This window comes from Daucus carota, chromosome 7 (genome assembly GCF_001625215.2).
Source record: "Daucus carota subsp. sativus chromosome 7, DH1 v3.0, whole genome shotgun sequence".
Classification (NCBI taxonomy): domain Eukaryota; kingdom Viridiplantae; phylum Streptophyta; class Magnoliopsida; order Apiales; family Apiaceae; genus Daucus; species Daucus carota.
This window is the reverse complement of record NC_030387.2, coordinates 905,114-926,456: the sequence shown is the minus strand read 5'-3', so window position 1 is coordinate 926,456 and position 21,343 is coordinate 905,114. Positions and strand designations below refer to the sequence as shown.

The following is a 21,343-nucleotide window of genomic DNA, read 5'->3' as shown; positions in this document are numbered from 1 at the left end:
TTGACCAGAAACCCAGGGGCCTTGTTCATGTGGTTCACTGGTCGTAATGTGGCTCCGACTCTGAGGGATTTACACATGCTTTGATCTATTTGTTTTTTACTTTTCCTTTGTGTAAATATGAAATTTTATTGTGTTCATGTTGAGGATATCATTACCATTGCTATCCTTTTATATTTTTTAATTGTAGGCGTGCGCCTTCTGAAGACACCCTTGTAGAGGAGACTTCTGATGCACAAATGATAGAGGAGAGATTAACTAAAGAAGAATGGCAGGCAATTAATAATTTACTAAGCTACCAGCCTGATGAGGAATTGAATTTTGGTTCGGGGAAGGATATGCAAAATACAACACACTATTTGATTAACGTATCAGTTAGTCGTGCTGCTGCCAAGATTGTGAATATTAGTCAGATAGAGATTGTTTATGGTAGATTCGAGCAACTTCATGTGTCCACGAAATTAAAGCATCGAAGTACTCATTGTGATTTGACACTGAAATATTATGGCGTGTCTGCACCAGAAGGTTCACTTGCCCAGGTTTGTCAATTTACATGCTTTATCAGTTCAATTTAAGTTTAGAAAGTTGTATTAGATGCTTAAAGTGACAGTTGTAAATCCCAGTGTAAACTAGATGTCCCATCAATTGACTATATTGTGAATATTTTGGTCTCATCACTCATGATTAAAATGGCCCATGTTTCACCAATAAATAATTTTAATGTCGGAGTGTAAATAAATAGTATTTTTTTCTCTTGCTTTCCTGACTATACTTATGCACTTCTTTTGCAGAGTGGTTATGATGAGCAGAATTTGAATGCATTAGCTGCTACCTTTGTGTACTTACCGATTGGGGAAAATGTTGATTGGCGGCTTTCAGCAACAATTACCCCTTGCCATGCCACAGTAAAGTGCTCTTTGTTGTCTTTCTACAGTAGAATTTAAAAAACACTTAGTTCAGATGCATATGAGAATCTCTTAGATTTTATGTTTGTTCTCTCATTGTTGGATTTTTGCAGTTTTTTTTAATACCTTTTCAATACTATTTGAATAAATCGATCTAAATATCCTACAGTGAACGCTAATTAAAATAATTAGGAACAAAAGAAGGGACGTGGTTGCCCTTGTGTGTGATTACATGATTTAGATGCAAGATACTGTATTTTTCTGATATTTTAGTAGGATAGGGAGTTACAATAGGTGCATCGGGTCTATTTTTTGGTGGATGTTGTTCTACTTCATGGTAAGGACTTCTTACCAGGCCATGACTGTGCGTGGGTTTGGGAGGTGGGTGCACGCCCGGGGCCGGGGGGGGGGGGGGGGGGGAGCGTATGTCAATCCAGGCATACATGAGCCAAGGTTTCACTCTGAAAGGCGATAGTTTGTGGAAGTTGAAGTCAAAGTCAGCGGGCTTGTAATATTGTCATTTTAAGGGTCTCATTCTTTCTCTTCATGAAGTCGTATGGTCCGTGTTTGTTTATGCAAGATCTGCTTGTGTGTGTGATGTCTTGTTTGGGTTGCAGTGGAGGAGATGGAATAGAGTATATTGTTGTTTGTAGTTTTGTAAGGGAGACAGATAACAAATTCTTTGTATTTTATATGCGACAGAGATATCTGAGCATCTTGTATGCCTGGTACCGCTATTGAATCCGGAGATATGTATATGTATCTATGTCAGATTGTCCTTGCTCGTAGAATTTGTTGTCTTACGTTAAAAGAGCTACATGTCTTGTTGCTTTATCCATGTTTATGTATGATTTTCGCTATATCTATGTTTATGAGTGAATTTTTTTTTTTTAGTGATAATTTTATGCAACTTAAATTGATATTCTACCTTTTTGTGACATGCATGAAGGTTTCATTAACGTAGGGTTCAAAGCTATTTTTTTCTACTTGAAAATCCAACATGTGGATATTAGAATCATTTTCTCTTTTAACTTTTTTTCAGGTTTACATGGAAAGTTATGATCGTTTTTTTGAATTTTTGAAAAGAAGTAAAGCCATTAGCCCGACAATTGCATTGGAAACTGCCGCTGCTCTGCAGGTAAATTTTTTGAAGCATTGAACTGCATTTTTTTTAATGAACTTACTAAGGTATGATCTTATGTATTTGCAGAATAAGATTGAGGAGGTGACTCGTAGGGCTCAGGAGCAGATTCAAATGGTGCTAGAGGAGCAGAGCAGGTGTTTCCTAAATCTTGTTCTTCTGGAACTACTTCTGTTTTTATTCAAAATATTTACAATGCTTCTTATGATACGAAATACTTAGTTCTCCTATTGATATCCAACCAGTGTCTCTTTGCATGTATATGTTTAGTGGATATAAACCTGTCAGAACCAATGGTTCCTGCGATAGTTTTTAGTGTATTTTTTTTATAGTTTAGAGCAAGAACACAGATAGTAGAAACAGAAACAGTATAGTTGGCTTTGAAACCTTAGAGTGAGAACACAGATTTAGTTATAGGGAACAAAAGAAGATAGGTTGGTGGAAAACTTTCCTATTCATGTCATAATTATATAATCATAAAAGTAGAGCTAGTGTTCTATTTATAATAGAGCCTTGATTTATCAACTTCTGAAAAGACTACAATACCCCTTACTCTGCTTACACAAAACAAGTTACTCATTGTATCATTTCTCCATAAGTTGACAAGCTAGGCGATACTACTGTTACTCATGCTAACAGGCTATGCCTGACAAGACCTTACTTAAATGAATCTCATGTGGGGAAAGCATTTGCATCATGTAAACTTAATTATAGATGTCATATTGTATTTGAATGTTTGAAGAAATTTGTAAAGGTGGGCACAAACAATTCAACGATGATAGTTCTTAATTTAGGCCAAATAATTACCTTTTGATTAGGCTATGTTGTTAGCCCTTCTACAACATTATTGTACTGAAAAATGTCTACTGACTTGGCAACGAATATAATCCTCTATTCTGCTATTAAGCAGCACTAAATATTTTTCGTTGTAGGTTGGTCACTTGGGATCTAGGCCTCAATACAATTTGGAATTAGGCTATATTGGATTTTTGAAATATCTTTGGTATATCATTACCTCAATTAATTTATGTATATACAGGCCAGTGTAATACGTGGATGATGTAGAATTATAGTGGGTAAGGGAAACTATCTTTGCAGACAATTGGCAAAAGGCAAACAAACCTATTGTTTATGTGATGTAGGACAAGGGTGGGAAAATGGTTAAACAAGGGTATAAGTTACCTACTTCCACAGAGAATTAGATGATAGGTGGAGTGCCAGAAATAATTAGATTTATCCAATAACATCAATTCATAATAATCATCCCTATACAATATGAAAAAGGATTACAATTGTTTATATAGAAATCCTAGAACTGGGGTTACATGAGACCAAGTAAAATCATAAATAAAAGGAAAAGAATCTGTGACCATTACATAATACATACTACTTAATCATTTCTAATACTATATATCTGTAATATTCTTAACTAAAAAATATAATCATCAATAATAACACATATTTATATCCAAATAATAGAGCTAGGTTCTATGGAGTCCGCATTTAAGCTGGAGTATTGGAGTACCAGTCTTAATTTTTCAGTTTAATCATAAATAATATCTTTGATTATCTATATATATATAATTTATCATTTATTAGTAGTCTTAAACATATTATCAATTAATCATTAACATATTTCAACTTTAACAATCATTAAGATTATTGTTATGCTTGTGAGTTATATTGTAGAACATAATGTCCTGCTATCTTTAACTTAAATATATACAACTATACTTGATCCTTCTAACTAATTATGATATAATCGGCAAGTGACTTTTTTTTTAAAATATCTTTTGTATTCCTCGTGATCAGATTTTGGTACTCTTGACGTATCAATAAAATAGTTTTTGCTATTACTAAAGAGTATAAATGCTCATTCATAACATTGGCATTCTTTAGATTTGTTTCACATGAACAATTAGCATGTGCATGGTTGAGAAACCTGGCCTGTTAATATAATTTCTAAATTGAAAGGATGATTACTCCATAACGTGTATAGTCATTAGTCGCCCTTATCACCATACTTTTGAGGGTGTCAGTTCAGTTATGGTGTTGGTACTAGTATGGTTTTGAAGCGATGTACACAACAGGCAGCACATATTTGCGGCTTAGAAAATATTACGTGGCCCAGTAATATTAATTTTTGTGTCAGTTGTGTGGAAGTGCCAATGTTGTATCCTAAATGCAAAAACATGACATATATGTCATTGATAGCACATTTGACATCCCTGATAACTAATCTTAATATGTTTTCCCTACACTAGTGAAATTATGTTTTTATATGCTCATCTTTATGTTGTCCCTTTGTCCATTTTGTATAGTTCATTAAAGCTTTTGTCAACCTCACTAATTGATTAGCAATTGTTTTTAAACAATAGCAAATCTTTTTTTCAATTGCCTAGTTTCTGTATGTTTTGGTATATTATGGTTTATGAATTGAAAAATGCTTTTAGTCATTAGTGGAATCTATTCCTCTTCATTTTTCTTGAGATGATGGATCATTGCTGCAACTGTTTTGTTATTTTGTGGATTTTGGACTGAAGCGGTGTTCGTGTTTTTTTTCATATACATTTATGTTATATATTTTCAACTCCAGGTTTGCCCTTGATATCGATCTTCATGCTCCGAAAGTTAGGATCCCTATCAGAACCGGCGCCTCTTCCACATACGATAGCCAATTTCTTCTGGATTTTGGTCATTTTACGTTGCACACTAAGGTATACTTTCATATTATTCTCTGAAGTCCTTTCCTACATCAGCTTCATCTTTTTTTTTTTGGGTCTATACCTTTACAGGAGACGAATCCTGTTGATGAGGGCCAGAGTCTGTATTCTCGTTTTTACATATCTGGAAGGGATATAGCTGCTAGTTTTACAGATTGCGGCTCTGACAGTCAGAGCAATATTCTGTCATCATCAAGTTCTGATAGCCAACTCTCTTTGTTTCCAGATGCTGTTAACTTCTACTCTATCATTGATAGATGTGGAATGTCTGTAATTGTTGATCAGGTATATCAACCTGATTCTTTGTTTATATATGTATGAAGTAGATTCATGTATATCATCCAATGTTAATGAGATGCTGTTGGTTATCCTTTGTATCACCAAACACTAGACACACTTCAACATTATAAAATTATTCTGGCCGTAAAGCTGAGTTGGACATTTTTATGGACTTTGAATTCTTTTGTTGTGAAGATTAAAGTACCTCATCCAGATTACCCGTCAACTCGTGTTTCCGTACAAGTACCTATCCTTGGCATTCACTTTTCACCAGTCAGATATTCCCGACTTATGAAGCTGTTGAACATAATCAATGGAACAATTCAAAATGCTTCTCAGCCTGTTGGTGGAGATTTCCAAGCTGACCTGGCACCGTGGAATCCCCCAGATCTTTCAGCTGAGGCTCAAATTCTTGTCTGGAAGGTTTGTCCTTTGTCTGCCATTTCAAATCATTTTCTTAGAAGACATTCTCCGCAATCATAATTCCTTTAACTCAACAATATATTTTTCAGGGAATTGGCTATTCTGTTGCCTCTTGGCAGCCCTGTTTCCTTGTGCTGTCTGGATTTCATCTGTACGTATTGGAGTCTGAAAGATCCCAGAGTTACTCTAGGTGCTCAAGGTAATGCTTATTAATACCCTTCAGTCTAGTTCAGTTTTTGCTCACTTGGCGAATGATTTCTGGCATTGTATTTATTGTATGTGAGCACGTTAATGTTCTCTGAATAGGTTTTCATTGTATTATGTATAAATTTGTGCAGCATGGCTAGTAAACATGTATTTGAAGTTCCTCCAACCAACGTTGGCGGTTTAGCATCTTGTATTGGTGTTTGTGCTAGAGGCATCGATAGCCAGAAGGTTGGCGATTCTGACTTCATCCAATTACTACTTTCTATCTTACATTTTACTATAATTCATGGGTTAGGGAAGGCATATTGTATTTCAATTGTATTGTAACTCTGTGTTTAAATGCTACCATGTTTTGTCATTTTTGCAAAAACTCAACAATTGCATTCTTGCTATAACAATCAAGTTCTAATCTTTCTGGGGTAAAGTTGACAGCTATAACTAGTTGGAGCAGATACACATTGTTTGAAGGCTGTTTAAAGTTTAGCAAACTTTAATATTCATGATTTAATGTGGTTTGCTGATGTCTTCTTATGTAGTGAAGATATATTTCTAAGAAAAGTTCACTTATTCTGCAGGCTCTGGAGTCTTTCAGTACGCTAATAATAAAATTTCGGGACGAGGAGAAGGCTTCCTGGTTAAGGGGTCTCATACGTGCAACATATCGAGCTTCTGTACGTCTATTATCTTTTTGCGTATCTGTTCACCGGAATATTTCAGTACCTAAAACTATGGTCACAACTGTTATAAATATTTGTTCCTGTTGCGGATACAGGCAACTCCTTCTGTTGACGTACTTGGACAACATGATGACACAGTGTTCCCCGGAAGTCGACCGATTAACATGAAAACAGCCGACCTTGTTGTTAATGGAACATTAATAGAAACAAAGCTATCAGTTTATGGAAAGGTTTACATACGTCCCCTGAATTCGTCTAGTAAAACATGGGCGGATATTTTATGATATTTAGTTATTATAGCTTTTGAATTGCAACACATAATTATTTACTGCACACTATTCTTTCGCTTATCTTTTAATCTTCTGATATTAGGCTGGAGATGAGGCCCCTGTAAAGTTTAAAGAGACAATAATTCTGGAGGTTCTTGCCGGAGGAGGAAAGGTTTGTCTGATTAAATAGTTATCCCGTTGGTTGTGTTATTCTCTCTCGTTTACTGGGTTGTAAATATGATATATCTGGGGTTGGATGATTGGTTTTTTTAATTTATTTTTTAAATTAAATGTTTGCTTTGGCAATTGTCCAATAGTACTTTTTTGTCGTATTTTTTTTTCTTTTCTACAAAGTTACTGGTTAGTTTGAAATTCCAATACACAGTTCTATATTGTTTACTCTCGGTCTTGCCGCTGGTGTGATATGTCTTTAGTTTAGACTTTCCTTTAAAGTTCAAATATAGTTGTTTGAGCTTGATATTTCTAGACATTAGTTCTCTTGAATTCAAGGCAGATATAGCTTCTTGTTTATTTACACCAAAAGAGTTGCTATGTGTCATTTTAGGTACATGTTGTTCGTTGTGAAGGTGACCTAACTGTGAAGGTGAAGCTGCATTCTTTAAAAATAAAAGATGAACTACAAGCTACATCAAATTTATCTCCACAATATTTAGCTTGCTCTGTCCAGAAGGATGACAATTCCCTTAATTCCCCAAGTAGCATAGAGCCTCAAGGGAATGAGCTATTGCCAACTGAGGATGACGACATTTTTAAGGATGCCTTGCCTGATTTTCTATCTCTCTCTGATTCCGCTGAGGCGATAATAAGTGAAAAGGATACTACAGTAGGCAGAACTAATTCTGCCGATGTATTTTACGAGGCTGAGGATGTTGAAGATTCTCATTTTGTTTCACTTATATTTTTGACCAGGAGTACTAGTTCTCCTGATTATGACGGTGTTGATTCACAGGTATCAAGATTTGCATATTATAGTTAATAAAAAACTGCTTAGGCAATACACACAATAAATGTGTAAACTGGATGGGTTGCTCATTCTCTCTCCCTCCCTCTCTCGCAGATGATTGTTAGTATGTCAAAACTGGAGTTCTACTTTAACAGACCCACACTTGTTGCTTTGATTGGTTTTGGCCTTGATCTGAGTGCTGCAAATAGTGAATCAACTGTAACAGATGAAGATAAGAATGTGAATAAAGAATTATCAGAGAACAAACTGAAGACAGAAGAAAGTGACAACGCGTCTGTTAAAGGGTTACTGGGATATGGGAAAGGTCGTGCTGTATTTTATTTGATTATGAATGTTGACAGTGTTACTGTTTATCTTAATAAGGAGGACGGTTCTCAGTTGGCCATGTTTGTCCAAGAAAGTTTTGTTTTGGACCTCAAGGTAAAGGAGAGCGGAGTATCTTCTTTTTGTACTTGTCAAAGTGTGTGATTCTTGTCATTATGAAATTGACTTTCTCATCTTGTTTAAAGGTTCACCCCAGTTCCATATCCATTGAAGGCACATTAGGAAATTTAAGATTGTGCGATCTTTCGCTGGGCAGTGATCACTATTGGGCTTGGCTTTGTGATATACGCAATCAAGGGGCTGAATCACTTATCCAGGTTTGTTATCACTTCTTTTAATTGAGATTATTACACAGGATTCTTAGGTTGGCTTATTGAGTTGACCTTGGGACATTTTTTGTTGTCACTTTCTCCTGCAGTTTAAATTTCATTCTTATAGTGCTGAGGATGATGATTATGAAGGATATGATTATAGTTTGCAGTGCCGTCTTTCTGCAGTTCGAATTGTTATACTTTATAGGTTCGTCCAAGAGGTAAGCTCTCTTTCAATTTTAAGATAAAAGTACTTATTTTGAATATTATTACCTTATCTATCGCTTCTTGCTATTTATAAGCTTGTACTTATTGTTATGATATCAAAATAAATGTACATATAAACTTTGATGATTATAGCATACATGATTTTGCAGATAAGTGCCTATTTTATGGGACTTGCAACTCCACATACAGAAGAAGTTGTTAAATATGTGGATAAGGTTGGTGGGTTTGAGTGGTTGATTGAAAAGAATGAGATTGATGGAGGCTCTGCTTTGAAGCTGGACCTTTCACTGGACACTCCTATAATTATTGTACCAAGGAATTCTATGAGCAAAGAGTTAGTAATTCTTATGACTATGCTACACAATTTCCACTGGGCTTGTTTATTTATTTGGAATGTTATGACTTGGCTTCTGTGGCAATAAGTGCAGCAACATCTTAATCTTGAAAACTTTTATGAGTATTGAAATAACAGATACTTAGGGGCCATTTGATAACCCATGAACAGCTGGACCAGACTTATTTGGAGGACTCGACTTGTTTATTTTCTTCCTTCAGTTTTCTGGATGATTCAAAATGGAATAAATTTCCACCAGACCATACTGCCTACATAATATATCGGAATAGTTCAGATGCTATTATGCATCATTTTATCTCTCAATAATGTTTATGTATTTTAGTTCATATGTGTTTTTACATAATAATATACAATTTAGCAACTCTATTTAGACTAGATATATAATAAATTTTGAAAATCTGACTTATATCAATAATTATTTTTTAATGCTTGTATAAGTGAATAATAAATTCAAACCATATACATTAGTATTACTTCTATAAATATAATATATTAATATGATTTCTAATATAATTTAATATCATTCAGAAAATGTAAATATCAAATGAGTTCATTCATTCAAAATTCAGATTTGTTAGTCATTCAGGAATTCTGATCATTTATGAGTAGTCATCCAGATTCGACAAGAGGGTAACTGTCCTGTTTTACTTAGCTATTACCAGGTCGAGCTGAGTTCTTTCTAGCAATATATATGGTCTTAATCAATTTCTTTTAATATTGGTTTTTGAGACTTAATCTTTCTCAATTATGTTTTTATCTTTTCTTGTTGAAACTAAAATATATAATACACACAAAGTCCTTTGATATAAACGTTACCTTTTGATGGACTTATTTTCTGTAATTTAGAGCATTTCCGTTGGTTTCTAATTTTTTTTATCTTTACAAGTTGATGTTTCATCCATAAGCTTATTATAGGATGCCTCATTTTGCTCAGAATCATACTTGTATAGGATTAAAGGCGATTCTAGGAGGTAGCTATATACAGGCATATATAATACAGATTTTGTAGACAGATTGATTATTTCTAGTAATAAGGTACACCTAATTTGCTTACTTTATGCCTAGGCGTCAGGCGACACCTAATTGCTTGTCTATTTAAAAATTTCTTCTGCTATGGAAAAACGCTGGAGGATAGTTCATGTCTCTTATGTGTCATGACTTTTAAGTCTCACTTTCATCTATTATTTCAGTGTCCATTTTCTAGCAGATCTGACACTATTGCTAGTATGAAAGTTTGGTGTTGCCTATTTTTATAAGGTCACACCTGATTCGCCTACCCCATTGTGTTCAAGGCGGGCTGGATGTGTACCAAATATTGACAGCCTGTCCTGCTCTTATGCGTCGCCTTGACAACTATGCTCAGGATTCTGTATTGTGTATTTGTAACATTTATTATTCTTTTTTGTCAAATCTTTATCTTATTTGTCTTTTGATTTTGCATGGCTGTATTTAGTGATCTCTAAATATCTGCATGTGACTGCCATTATTGTTGTGACAATTTCTTTCCCGCCATATGTTTTCAATATATGAGATGGGGTCTTATACTGCACATATATTTGCATCTCTCGGACAAGAAACTATGGATATTAAACAACCACAATTGCTATCATTGTCTTAAATTACTGGCAATAAATTACATTTGTTTGTACTTAAGTAGTCATATCCATGATGGTTGCAGTTTCATACAACTTGATCTAGGCAACCTGAAGGTCAGGAATGAATTTAGCTGGCATGGCTACCCTGAGAATGATCCTTCAGCTGTCCATCTTGACATCCTTGACGCTGAGGTAAAACATATCACATCAAATCATGAGATGTTTATAATTAAAAATATTTGACCCTGATTGTGCATTCCAGATAATAGGAATCAATATGGCTGTGGGAATCGATGGTTGCTTAGGTAAACCCATGATACGAGACGGCCAGGATATTCATATTTATGTGAGGCGCAGTCTAAGGGATGTCTTTCGGAAGGTTCCAACTCTCGCTTTGGAAGTAAAGGTTTGTGCTAAATTATCTATACTTTTGTTCTGGATAGATCTGACTTCCTGATGGGCATGTGGTGAGAAGGCTTTATTTTTATTTAAATTGGTAGATGAAATTTACTACTATATGCTTTTTGTTTCAATTTAAAAAATGGTTAAGCAAGGGGTGATAATGTTTGTTTATCCTCTCTTTGTATTATATGCAGTGTTATACAAATCATTTTCAAACTTTAAATGCATTTAAATCAAGCGCTTTGATGACATATTCTATCAGCTTATATACTTGCTATTAATTTTTTCTTTTCGAGTAAAAAATGTCACACAGGGTGCATTGTGATGTTCCAATCCCACTTTAGCATATTGTTTCAATTTATTTATCTTGGAACAATACAAATTATAATTCCTCGCTCTAACTTACATTCATCTTAACAGGTGGGTTTATTACATTGTGTAATGTCTGATAAAGAATACACCATCATTCTCGATTGTTTCTCAAAGAATATGAATGAAGAACCAAATCTACCTCCAAGTTTTCGTGACAACATTACTAGCTCAAAAGAGACCATACGGTTGCTGGCCGATAAGGTCAACGCAAATAGTCAAAGTATTTTGTCACGTACTGTTACCATAATGGCCGTGGAAGTAGAATATGCATTGCTTGAATTATGTAACGGCATCCATGAGGAGTCCCCTTTGGCCCAAATAATTGTGAGTTGTCTTATACATATATATGGATCTTGTTGGGGGAACCACCTCTGCTGTTTTTTCCATTTATTATTCTTCTCTCCTCCATTGGTAGGTGCAACAGAATTGTGTATTCATTTTTAAATTCATTAGTTTCTATGGCTTTATGCAGTTAGAAGGACTTTGGGTATCATACAGAATGACTTCATTGTCTGAAGCAGATCTTTATGTAACCATACCTAGATTTTCTATTCTGGATATACGTCCAGATACAAAACCGGAAATGCGGCTGATGCTTGGATCGTGTAATGATGTTTCAAAACAGTCTTCAGTGGGAAGTTTGCCATTCTCCATCGGCTTTAAAAGATTTGACTCCAAAACTTCAGTCAGCTTGAATATACCCAACTCAACCATGTTCGTGATGGATTATAGATGGCGATTATCTTCCCAGTTGTTTGTTATTCGTGTTCAGCAGCCTCGAGTCCTTGTTGTTCCAGATTTCCTTATTGCTGTTGGTGAGTTTTTAGTTCCGGGTCTGGGAGCTATAACTGGCAGGGAGGAATTGATGGATCCTAAGAACGATCCCATTGGTAAAAAAAATGGTATAGTATTGTTGGATCCACTTTACAAACAGAAAGAGGATGTAGTACAACTTTCTGCAAATTCACGGCTTATTGCCGATGCATCAGCGGTTGATGACTATACATATGATGGTTGTGGGAAAATTATACGTTTAGTTGAAGAAGCTGAAACCAAGGAACTCCCCTCAAATGGTTTTTGGCCTATTATTATTATAGGACGGGGGAAGAGTTTGCGTTTTGTAAATGTGAAAATTGAGGTACTTTCTGATTCTACTTTTGCCAATACTCTTGTGTAATATAATCAGCTCAGTTGCACCACTAAAGTTTTTACAATAGATAAGCCCCTTAGTATACGCGAATAAAACTCTTTTTTCTTGTGTACCAAATTATAATAGTTTTTTAAAGTATATTTTAGCTGGATTCTAGAACTTATTTGTAAGACAGGGGCATACGAACACTACTTTAGATTAATGTATGAGCACTTCTTATGTTTGAGTAATCAGTCTGATCATTACTTTATTCCTATCAGTAATGTAGTTGGCATATTACTTAGTAAGTTCTTTGTATCCTAATATTGATCCCATCTTTGTATATCCTAGAATGGTTTCTTATTGAGGAAGTATACATATTTGAGTAATGAAAGCAGCTACTCTGTCTCCACTGAAGATGGTGTTGAAATTTCATTTCTTGAAAATAATTTGTCCGATGATATTAAAAGGAGTACAGACAACATGAAAGAATTGTTGCTTACCTCTAATACTTCTGACAATATCAAAAGTGACTCGAGCAACATCCAGAGTTTCAGTTTCGAGGCCCAGGTATACAGTCTATAAAATCCTTAACAAAAAAGTCTTATGCAGTTTTTTTTAATAATATTTATGACATTAGCTTTAGCATATTCTGTCAAATTGCAAATGTTTGTGTCGAGGTAAGCTGTGTAAATTTCATCTTGACTTTTTAGTCTGTTTTTCCTTTAAAACACACTTGGAATATGGCTTAGAAGCCGAAAATAGTAAAAATTAGTTTAAAGGTCTCTCTACTATTTTCTTGGGCACTCGCATTTACTATTATCATAATTAATATCATTCAGCGGATTAAAGAATACTTGGAATAATGCGTATCTAATTTATTCACTTATATATGTAATGAACTCGCCTATCCACAGCTGAGTGCTTGTTTGGTTAACAGTGGGAAGTTATTTCCTATGTAATTTGATATTAATATGGAAATTGTAACAAATTGTAAGTTAAAATTTGTGTTTGGTTGGTAATAGGTTTTAACTTCCTACAAAAAGTGCAAGTTACCAAGGGGGACCTAGGTGAGGAACTTCCCATGATTAATGGGTATTCAAAGTTCCAGGGAATTTACATTTCCCTAATTAATGTCAACCAAACAACTTCATCAAATGCTACTTCTTGGGAATTTTAATTTCCTACATATCTGAATGTTAACCAAACAACCACCAAGTCTATTTTGTTTTTCCCCTTACCGGCTCACTTGTTTCCAGGTGGTTTCTCCAGAGTTCACATTCTATGACAGCAGAAAGTCTTCTTTGGATGATTCCACACATGGAGAAAAGCTTCTGCGAGCAAAACTTGACTTCAGCTTCATGTAAGACTCAGTTTTCGGCATGCACTGTCCATTACTAATTGACTGTGACCTACCCTCAGGAGTGAGGAGTACATATCAGTCCTGAGTAATTTTTAGAATTTGTTTCTAATTTAGTTAGATAGAACCTTTCGTCGAGAGTTAAATGGTGAAATATAGTTTTAGAAATTGCTCGCCTTCTTAAGGAGCTTAGAAATAATTAATTTTTATGATTTAAAAACTAAATAGGTCAAATTATATAACTATATTTAGCAACCAAATCCCTTGTCTGAGATATCAATGCAGCAAATGTAGGTCTTGATTTTGGTTCTTCAATTTCATCTCAAGGCCTGTATGTCCCAGCAGGTTTATGCCGGATGAAGCTCAAAATCCTGTGAAAATTGAATAATCTTTGTTGAGTATAGAGCTTCGTACTTTTAGTGATACCTCTCAAGATCTTTTCTCCTTTGTTTTTATTTTGTCCGACTTATTCTATTTCATTCTATATTTGATTGCTTGTCAGCTTACTCTTAATAAAATTTGCAAAATCCTAAAGACCTGTCCGTCATCCGACTTTTTACAGTAAGTTTTTGTGTACCTGGGTTTGAATTCTACTCTCTATATATATACTTTTGAATTCTTAAAGGCTTTTCTCTCTAGTGATGTGTGTCATAAGTATATAGGTTTTGTGCAAAACAAATCTGGAAGCTCCAACAGATGACATGCATTCCCTTCTGTGATAACATATTCCATAGAGATTTTGATATTTTACGATTTCAGTTCTGGAACATATTGGAGTACTCCCTCTGTCCCATTTAATGTTGTGTTTGGTTGGGGTGAATGATTCTGGAAGGAATGGAATGGAAAAATGAACTATCTTATGCATAATTTTTAAAAAATTTCATTCTTTCCTCCATTCCATTCCATACATCATAAGCTAGATATCACACCTCCAATTTGAGATGGAATGCTCCATTCTCTCCTATCCTCAATTTCTTCACAAATCTCATCATAGCAATTTTGTCCTCCCTCAATTTTTTTCCAAAACTTTCTTCCTATCTCTATTAGTTTCAAGTATTTTTACTCATTCCATTCCATTCCATTCTCCCCAACCAAACACAACATAATAGTATATGTTTGGGACGGAGGGTTCGGCACGCATTTTAAGGCTCTTATAAAATATGGTTTTATAAGTTATTTTAAATTTTCTTTTTCTGAATAAATATTTAATGTTTAAATTCTTATTTAGAAGCAAAAATTATAAAAAAAATAAGTTATAGAACTATACTTTATAGAAGTCTTAAAATGCGTGTCAAGCAATGTAAAAAAAAACTGTATAGAATCAGGTGGGACGGAGGGAGTAATATTTTGATGTGGTACAGGAAAGTTAAAACAAAATAGATACTGTAGCAAGCCTTGACCAGGTTTTTTTACCAGAGTAGGTTTAATATATTCTATGGGCTATAGAGAAGACAGTTTACATATGCCTTCCATGCAAATTTGTAGGACATCTTTATATTAATGCTCTTAAAAAAGTTATGGAGGTAAACAAGATCTCCTTGAAGAGTAGGTCTTTCGGGTTTTTCAATCTGCAGCTTATTGCTTCTGTATAAGTATTGTAAATAATATGTATTCAAAAAAAATATTACCTGGATGTTGAGCTAGGTCTTCTGTTAGTTGGTACCCCATGTGTTTAATTGTGAAACATTCTAGGAATGGAGGGCTGAATAAAAAAGATAGTCCACATTACCAGTTAACTTTTATGCCAGGTTACCAGTATATATCCATGTTGCCGTTTACTTACATATTCAATTGTTTGTATGAAGTTCATATGTATTGTTTACTATTATGCTTCCCTTGTCTATTAATATTTGTTTAGTGTGGAACTTTATGTAGATATATACTGCTTTGTAAAAACATTTTATGAGCTATTAATCCTTCTGTGTTCCCATCAGTCGGTTAAATTTTTATTAATTTTTTACCGTGACTGCTGAAACAGGTTTGCATCGAAGGAAAATGATATTTGGATTAGAGCCCTTTTTAAAGATCTAACTATGGAGGCTGGTTCTGGTCTTATTATTCTAGATCCAGTGGACATTTCTGGAGGATATACATCTGTAAAAGATAAAACAAATATATCTGTGATATCTACTGACATATATATCCATCTTTCTTTAAGTGTTATGTCCCTTGTTCTTAACCTTCAAAGTCAAGCAGCTGGAGCATTTCAATATGGAAATTCTGATCTTTTGTCGCCATGTACTCACTTTGATCGACTGTGGGTGTCGCAAAAAGGTTAATGCCTATTCTTTTATCAGTAAATTTGTGCCTCAGTATTTTTACTGAAGTAATTTTGCTTGTTCATAATGCATCTTACAATCGTCCTTTTATCCATGTGCAGAAAATGGACGCCTTAATAATCTTACCTTTTGGAGGCCTCGAGCTCCCTTAAACTATGTTGTATTGGGTGATTGTGTGACATCGAGGTATAACCGTTGATTTTTAACATAGCCCTACATCTGTGGAAGTTGAAGAAGTTAATTTCCATATTGCTGCAGTATTTTAGTAATAAATATTGGCTTCACTATTTATTGATTGAATGGATTATATCTGGTTCTATATATACCATTACCTTGACGATGCATATCATTTCGGTAGATTTTAGTAGCAATATGCTTATTTAGCTAATTTCTCTGTTCATTAGTGTTTTTTTTTACTTGCTATGTTTTCATTGTTATGTTTCTCCTTACTGTTTGCATGTTCATCTATTAATATAAAGCTTTAATTATTAAGAGTAGGCTAATATTCTTTTACGCGTTCTCTAGGCCAATTCCTCCTTCGTATACAGTAATGGCTGTGAGCAGTACATATGGACGTGTAAGAAAACCTCTGAGGTTTGAGCTCATAGGATTATTCTCTGCCATCCAAGGATATGAAGACTTGGAGGGAAATTCCACTACTAGGGACTGCTCAATCTGGAAACCGATCCCACCACAAGGATATACGGCGTTAGGATGTGTTGCACATGTAGGAAGCCAACCACCACCTACTCACATTGTCCACTGTGTCCGTTCTGATCTTGTAACATCAACTAGGTATTCCGAGTGTATATTCTATACATCAGAAAATCAGTCCTTCTCGTCTGGATTTAGCATCTGGCTTTTGGACAATGTTGCTGGATCCTTCTATGCTCATCCTTCAACTAGTTGCCCTCCCATCAAAATTTGTCTTGACCTAAATCATCTGGTTCTAATTAATTCAAGTCGATCACATTTTGCTTTCGAGAGTCCCAGCTCCAGTTTGGATTCTAGACGTGAAAATGAATATGGGGAACCAAATTCTCAGAGTGCTAATTTATCTGGATGGGATGTAGTCAGATCAATTTCAAAAGCTACTAATTATTATATTTCAACTCCCAACTTTGAGAGGATCTGGTGGGACAAGGGTGGTGATATTCGCCGACCAGTTTCTATCTGGCGACCTGTGCCACGTCCCGGTTATGCCATTCTTGGTGACTGCATAATTGAAGGGTTGGAAATTTTATATATGTGTGTGTGTGTGTGTGTTTGTTTAATGATTTTGTATATTATTTTTACAATCGTACTCGTGAAATAATGCAGTTACTCTTTTTTCCTTTCAGTTTAGAACCACCTGCTCTGGGTATAATTTGCAAGGCTGACAACCCTGAGATATCTGCAAAGCCGGTTCAATTCACTCAAGTAGCTCATATTGCAAGGAAAGGTGTGGATGATGCTTTTTTCTGGTACCCTATTGCTCCCCCTGGCTATGCTTCGCTCGGATGCATCGTCTCACGAACAGATGAAGCACCCGCTCTGGAATCATTTTGTTGTCCGAGAATGGATCTTGTTAGCCAAGCCAACATCCTTGAGGGCCCTCTATCACGATCTTCAAGTTCAAGAGGATCTCAGTGCTGGAGTTTATGGAAAGTGGATAATCAGGTTAGGGTATTGTTTTCTGTGATTTAGTTTTCACATTGTCTAATTAATTATTACTGTATTGTGGAAGCAATGTTATCATTCATTTTATGGCATATAGTACATGGCCCTTGTTCTCCACTTTTGCGTCCTGTTGCTAGTTACGATCATCGTTCCAACCTCTATACTTCATGCCTCTTAGGATTGATTTTGTCAAAATCTCTTTATATAGGCTTACACTTTCCTTGCACGCTCTGACTTGAAAAGGCCTGCAACCCGGCTAGCTTTCACTTTTGGTGATTCTGTTAAACCTAAGACACGAGACAACATAACTGCTGAGATGAAATTGAGATGTTTGTCTGTGACAATTTTAGACAGCTTATGTGGAACGGTATGTGTCTGCAGGAATCTCTTTACTATTGTCTCGACATTAAAGCTATTCCTTCATCTTCCTTAGGCTTTCACTTATATGTAAAATTCCTTTTCAGATGACACCACTCTTTGATGTTACAATTTCTAATCTGAAGCTTGCAACTCATGGCCGACTAGAGGCATTGAATGCTGTACTGATTTCGTCAGCTGCCGCATCAACATTTAACACGCATTTAGAAGCATGGGAGCCACTAGTGGAGCCGTTCGATGGAATATTCAAGTAAAATTCTAATTATTTACATTCTTTATGTTCTTAAGTCGTTAGCTGTCTGTTTGTCTCTGAAACTAGTTATTTTCAATAGATTTGGTTTTGTAACTTTTAATTTGTGTTGTTGAAGGTTTGAAACATATGATGCAGACGCACATCCAACATCAAAATTTGGTAAAAGAGCGCGTGTTGCCGCAACCAGTACATTGAATATAAATCTCAGTACAGCAAATCTCAATATGTTTTTGGAATCCGTGATTTCATGGAGAAGACAACGAGAATTTGAACAAAAAGCAATTCAACTAAATGAGGTATAGTAGAGTCTAATGTAATATATAAACTTTTGCAAAAAAAAGTAATATATGTTATATCTTCGTAGAATGTTTTATGGAGCATGCTTCTGCTGACATTGTTTAGTTTTGTTAACAAATTCAGGAACATCATGGCCATGCAGATGATTCAAATTTCTCCGCATTAGATGAGGAAGATCTCCAAACTGTTACAATAGAAAATAAACTTGGTTGTGATATTTATTTGAAGAAAGCTGAGCAGGATTCAAATGCAGTAGGACTACTGCATCATAATGACCATTCTTCTTTGTGGATTCCACCTCCAAGGTACACTGACAGGTTAAATGTTGCAGAAACAAGGGAATCACACCGTTATGTCGCTGTGCAAATAATTAAAGCGAAGGTTATGATATTTTCATATAAATGTTGGTGCACTTATTTGTTATTACCTTTGAAGAGAAAGACAATGTTTCCACTTTCACAGGCTTTACCTATTGTTGATGATGGAAACAGTCACAAATTTTTCTGTGCATTGCGCCTAGTTGTTGATAGTCAAGAGACATATCAGCAAAAACTATTTCCTCAGAGTGCAAGGACAAGATGTGTTAGGCCCCTAGTCTCGGTAAGCAATGGTGTAGATGAGGGCACTGCCTGCTGGAATGAACTCTTTATATTTGAAGTTCCTAGGAAGGTAATTAACAATGGGCCCTTTTATCATCCGATCATCTAAACTTTTTATTTCTAAATGTAACTGTTTAATGGTTTATGAGAAACACACTGTACTTCTTGTATGTTTGGTAGAGTGTAGAAGTTCTATTAGCTAAGCATGATAGAATGATACTCCCTCCGTCCCTCTCATTTCTTTACAGTTATTTCACAGCCCGACACGCATTTTAAGGCTCTTATAAAACATAGTTCTGTAACTTATTTTTGAGATTTTCTTTTTATGCACAAAAATTGAAACATCAAATTTTTATTCAAAGGAAAAAAGATTAAAAAATAATTTACGGAACTATGTTTTCTAGAAGCAGTAGAATGCATGCCAAACTCTCGTCCCCCAAGGTAAACTACCTAGGGGGACAGAGGGAGTATGTGGTACTTGAATATATATTTTTATTAATGTTTATAACCTGAGGAACATATTATGTTCATTTGGTTGCAAAACTAAGTTCAGTGAGAAGCTATTTATCAAGGGAGTGTCCAAAGACAGAAGAATAAATAAATAAATACAGATTCGAAAATCTGATACAACCTTCTAGCTTCAAAAACTAATCTTCTATATAAATCGGGAAATTGTTAAATTTTATTCCTCAAAAGCAGGAAAGTTGCTCTTTGACCCAACCAATGGCACAAAACCTATGGTATAACCAAAAATCTAGTAACGAATGCAGAAAAGGGTATGCTAGATCAGGGTCTGAAGAAAACAGCATGCAGTTAAATTCTTAGCCATGTTGCATTTTTAAGGGTAAAATAGTTTGTTCCGATGTTAACTTAAGTACTGACGAGTGCCGAATAAGTGCATGGGATGATTTTAAGAACAACTCTTTTGACTTAATTATGCAATTTAGAGGTACAACAGAGTTAGTTGTGTTCTTGGCTGAAGTCTGAATAGAAATGATATCAGGACAATTCTTAGACTGGGTCAAGGAACTGTCATATCTGACAGACTGACTAGGATGTTCCACATGCAAGGCTCAATATAGTATATCAAATTTGAAAGGCAGATTTGTCAGGGCTACAATAGACATATACCTCCGAAATGCTTTTTTTGCACATAGCTTTGATCTCTTAATCTCACAAATCTGGATTTGAATTCATATAAATCTTTTCTTGTAAAATGCTTTAGGGTGGCGCTAAGTTAGAAGTGGAGGTGACAAACCTAGCTGCAAAAGCAGGAAAAGGTACTTGTTCCCTGTCCGAACTCCTTCAGAATAATGCTTTTCTATTTATGTAGCATGAATAAATTTTTTCCTGTCACAACAAGGTAATTGCATCGTTCTATTTCTGTCATTAGGAATCCACATGTGTTATAAGATTAATATAGCTCTAACTAGCTTTGTGTCCCATCAACGAGGGGAGTGAATACCCATAGAAGGATGGGTGTTTCTATATGATTTAGTCCACTAAAGGTGGATATGATAGAATAATAAAGATATCAAGATAAATGTCTCAGCTACAGTATTTAAGGGGATTATGAGATCAATAAATATGATTTGGGTTGTTCAATCTCTGCCTGTAGATGCCCAACCAAGAAGGTATCTGTTTATTGGAAACTATTTTCAGTAAGAAAAGATTGACTGAAAACCAGTTAGTGTACAGTAGTTTAGAATATGGCATTCAGAAACAAGTTTAGGACATTCTCTGCTTATCAGAGGCCTAGGTAAGTTTAGGACATTCTCCGGTCATCAGAGGCCTAGGAAACTAAAAACTAAAATAAAAGAATTTCGAAATCACATTGAAATATGGCACATATGGTATTCATATTGATCGTTGGAATATGAAGAAAAATACAGGGAAGCAAAGTTCAAAAAAAGCTCACCGATTGATGGGAAAGATTAAACTAGAAAAGGAGTGGATTATGTGAGATCATGTGTGGGAGGGTGTATTTTAATTCTGTGCCGACTTCTAGGGGGCCATTGGATTAGATTCATCCAAGGGCTTATATTAGTTTCTACTTTTTATTTTAGTTATGGTTTCTATTTGAATCGAAACCAAAACTAAAATAATCTCACCATACACAATTAAAATACTCCCTCCCATACATAATCTCACATAATCTCATTCGTTTCTAATATAATTTTTTCCGTCAATCGGTGA

The 21,343-nt window shown here is 35.1% G+C and overlaps 1 protein-coding gene across 3 annotated transcripts in view; it reads left to right on the top strand.

Annotated features, from left to right (window-relative positions):
• LOC108195777 (uncharacterized) overlaps positions 1 to 21,343 on the top strand; it is a 56,008-nt gene that overhangs the window by 19,160 nt on the left and 15,505 nt on the right. For all 3 annotated transcript variants that reach the window (XM_017362727.2, XM_017362726.2, XM_017362728.2), the window contains exons 15-47: positions 188 to 536; positions 789 to 902; positions 1,945 to 2,040; positions 2,113 to 2,180; positions 4,640 to 4,760; positions 4,839 to 5,051; positions 5,241 to 5,468; positions 5,558 to 5,667; positions 5,807 to 5,903; positions 6,251 to 6,346; positions 6,448 to 6,582; positions 6,725 to 6,793; positions 7,187 to 7,591; positions 7,700 to 8,026; positions 8,116 to 8,247; positions 8,349 to 8,462; positions 8,619 to 8,803; positions 10,503 to 10,611; positions 10,682 to 10,825; positions 11,242 to 11,517; positions 11,666 to 12,331; positions 12,674 to 12,892; positions 13,582 to 13,685; positions 15,661 to 15,956; positions 16,063 to 16,147; positions 16,487 to 17,191; positions 17,302 to 17,620; positions 17,829 to 17,987; positions 18,085 to 18,248; positions 18,367 to 18,547; positions 18,672 to 18,929; positions 19,011 to 19,217; positions 20,373 to 20,427. In XM_017362727.2, the coding sequence (XP_017218216.1) occupies positions 188 to 536; positions 789 to 902; positions 1,945 to 2,040; positions 2,113 to 2,180; positions 4,640 to 4,760; positions 4,839 to 5,051; positions 5,241 to 5,468; positions 5,558 to 5,667; positions 5,807 to 5,903; positions 6,251 to 6,346; positions 6,448 to 6,582; positions 6,725 to 6,793; positions 7,187 to 7,591; positions 7,700 to 8,026; positions 8,116 to 8,247; positions 8,349 to 8,462; positions 8,619 to 8,803; positions 10,503 to 10,611; positions 10,682 to 10,825; positions 11,242 to 11,517; positions 11,666 to 12,331; positions 12,674 to 12,892; positions 13,582 to 13,685; positions 15,661 to 15,956; positions 16,063 to 16,147; positions 16,487 to 17,191; positions 17,302 to 17,620; positions 17,829 to 17,987; positions 18,085 to 18,248; positions 18,367 to 18,547; positions 18,672 to 18,929; positions 19,011 to 19,217; positions 20,373 to 20,427 (6,806 nt within the window). The remainder of the gene's footprint in view (positions 1 to 187; positions 537 to 788; positions 903 to 1,944; positions 2,041 to 2,112; positions 2,181 to 4,639; positions 4,761 to 4,838; positions 5,052 to 5,240; positions 5,469 to 5,557; positions 5,668 to 5,806; positions 5,904 to 6,250; positions 6,347 to 6,447; positions 6,583 to 6,724; positions 6,794 to 7,186; positions 7,592 to 7,699; positions 8,027 to 8,115; positions 8,248 to 8,348; positions 8,463 to 8,618; positions 8,804 to 10,502; positions 10,612 to 10,681; positions 10,826 to 11,241; positions 11,518 to 11,665; positions 12,332 to 12,673; positions 12,893 to 13,581; positions 13,686 to 15,660; positions 15,957 to 16,062; positions 16,148 to 16,486; positions 17,192 to 17,301; positions 17,621 to 17,828; positions 17,988 to 18,084; positions 18,249 to 18,366; positions 18,548 to 18,671; positions 18,930 to 19,010; positions 19,218 to 20,372; positions 20,428 to 21,343) is intronic.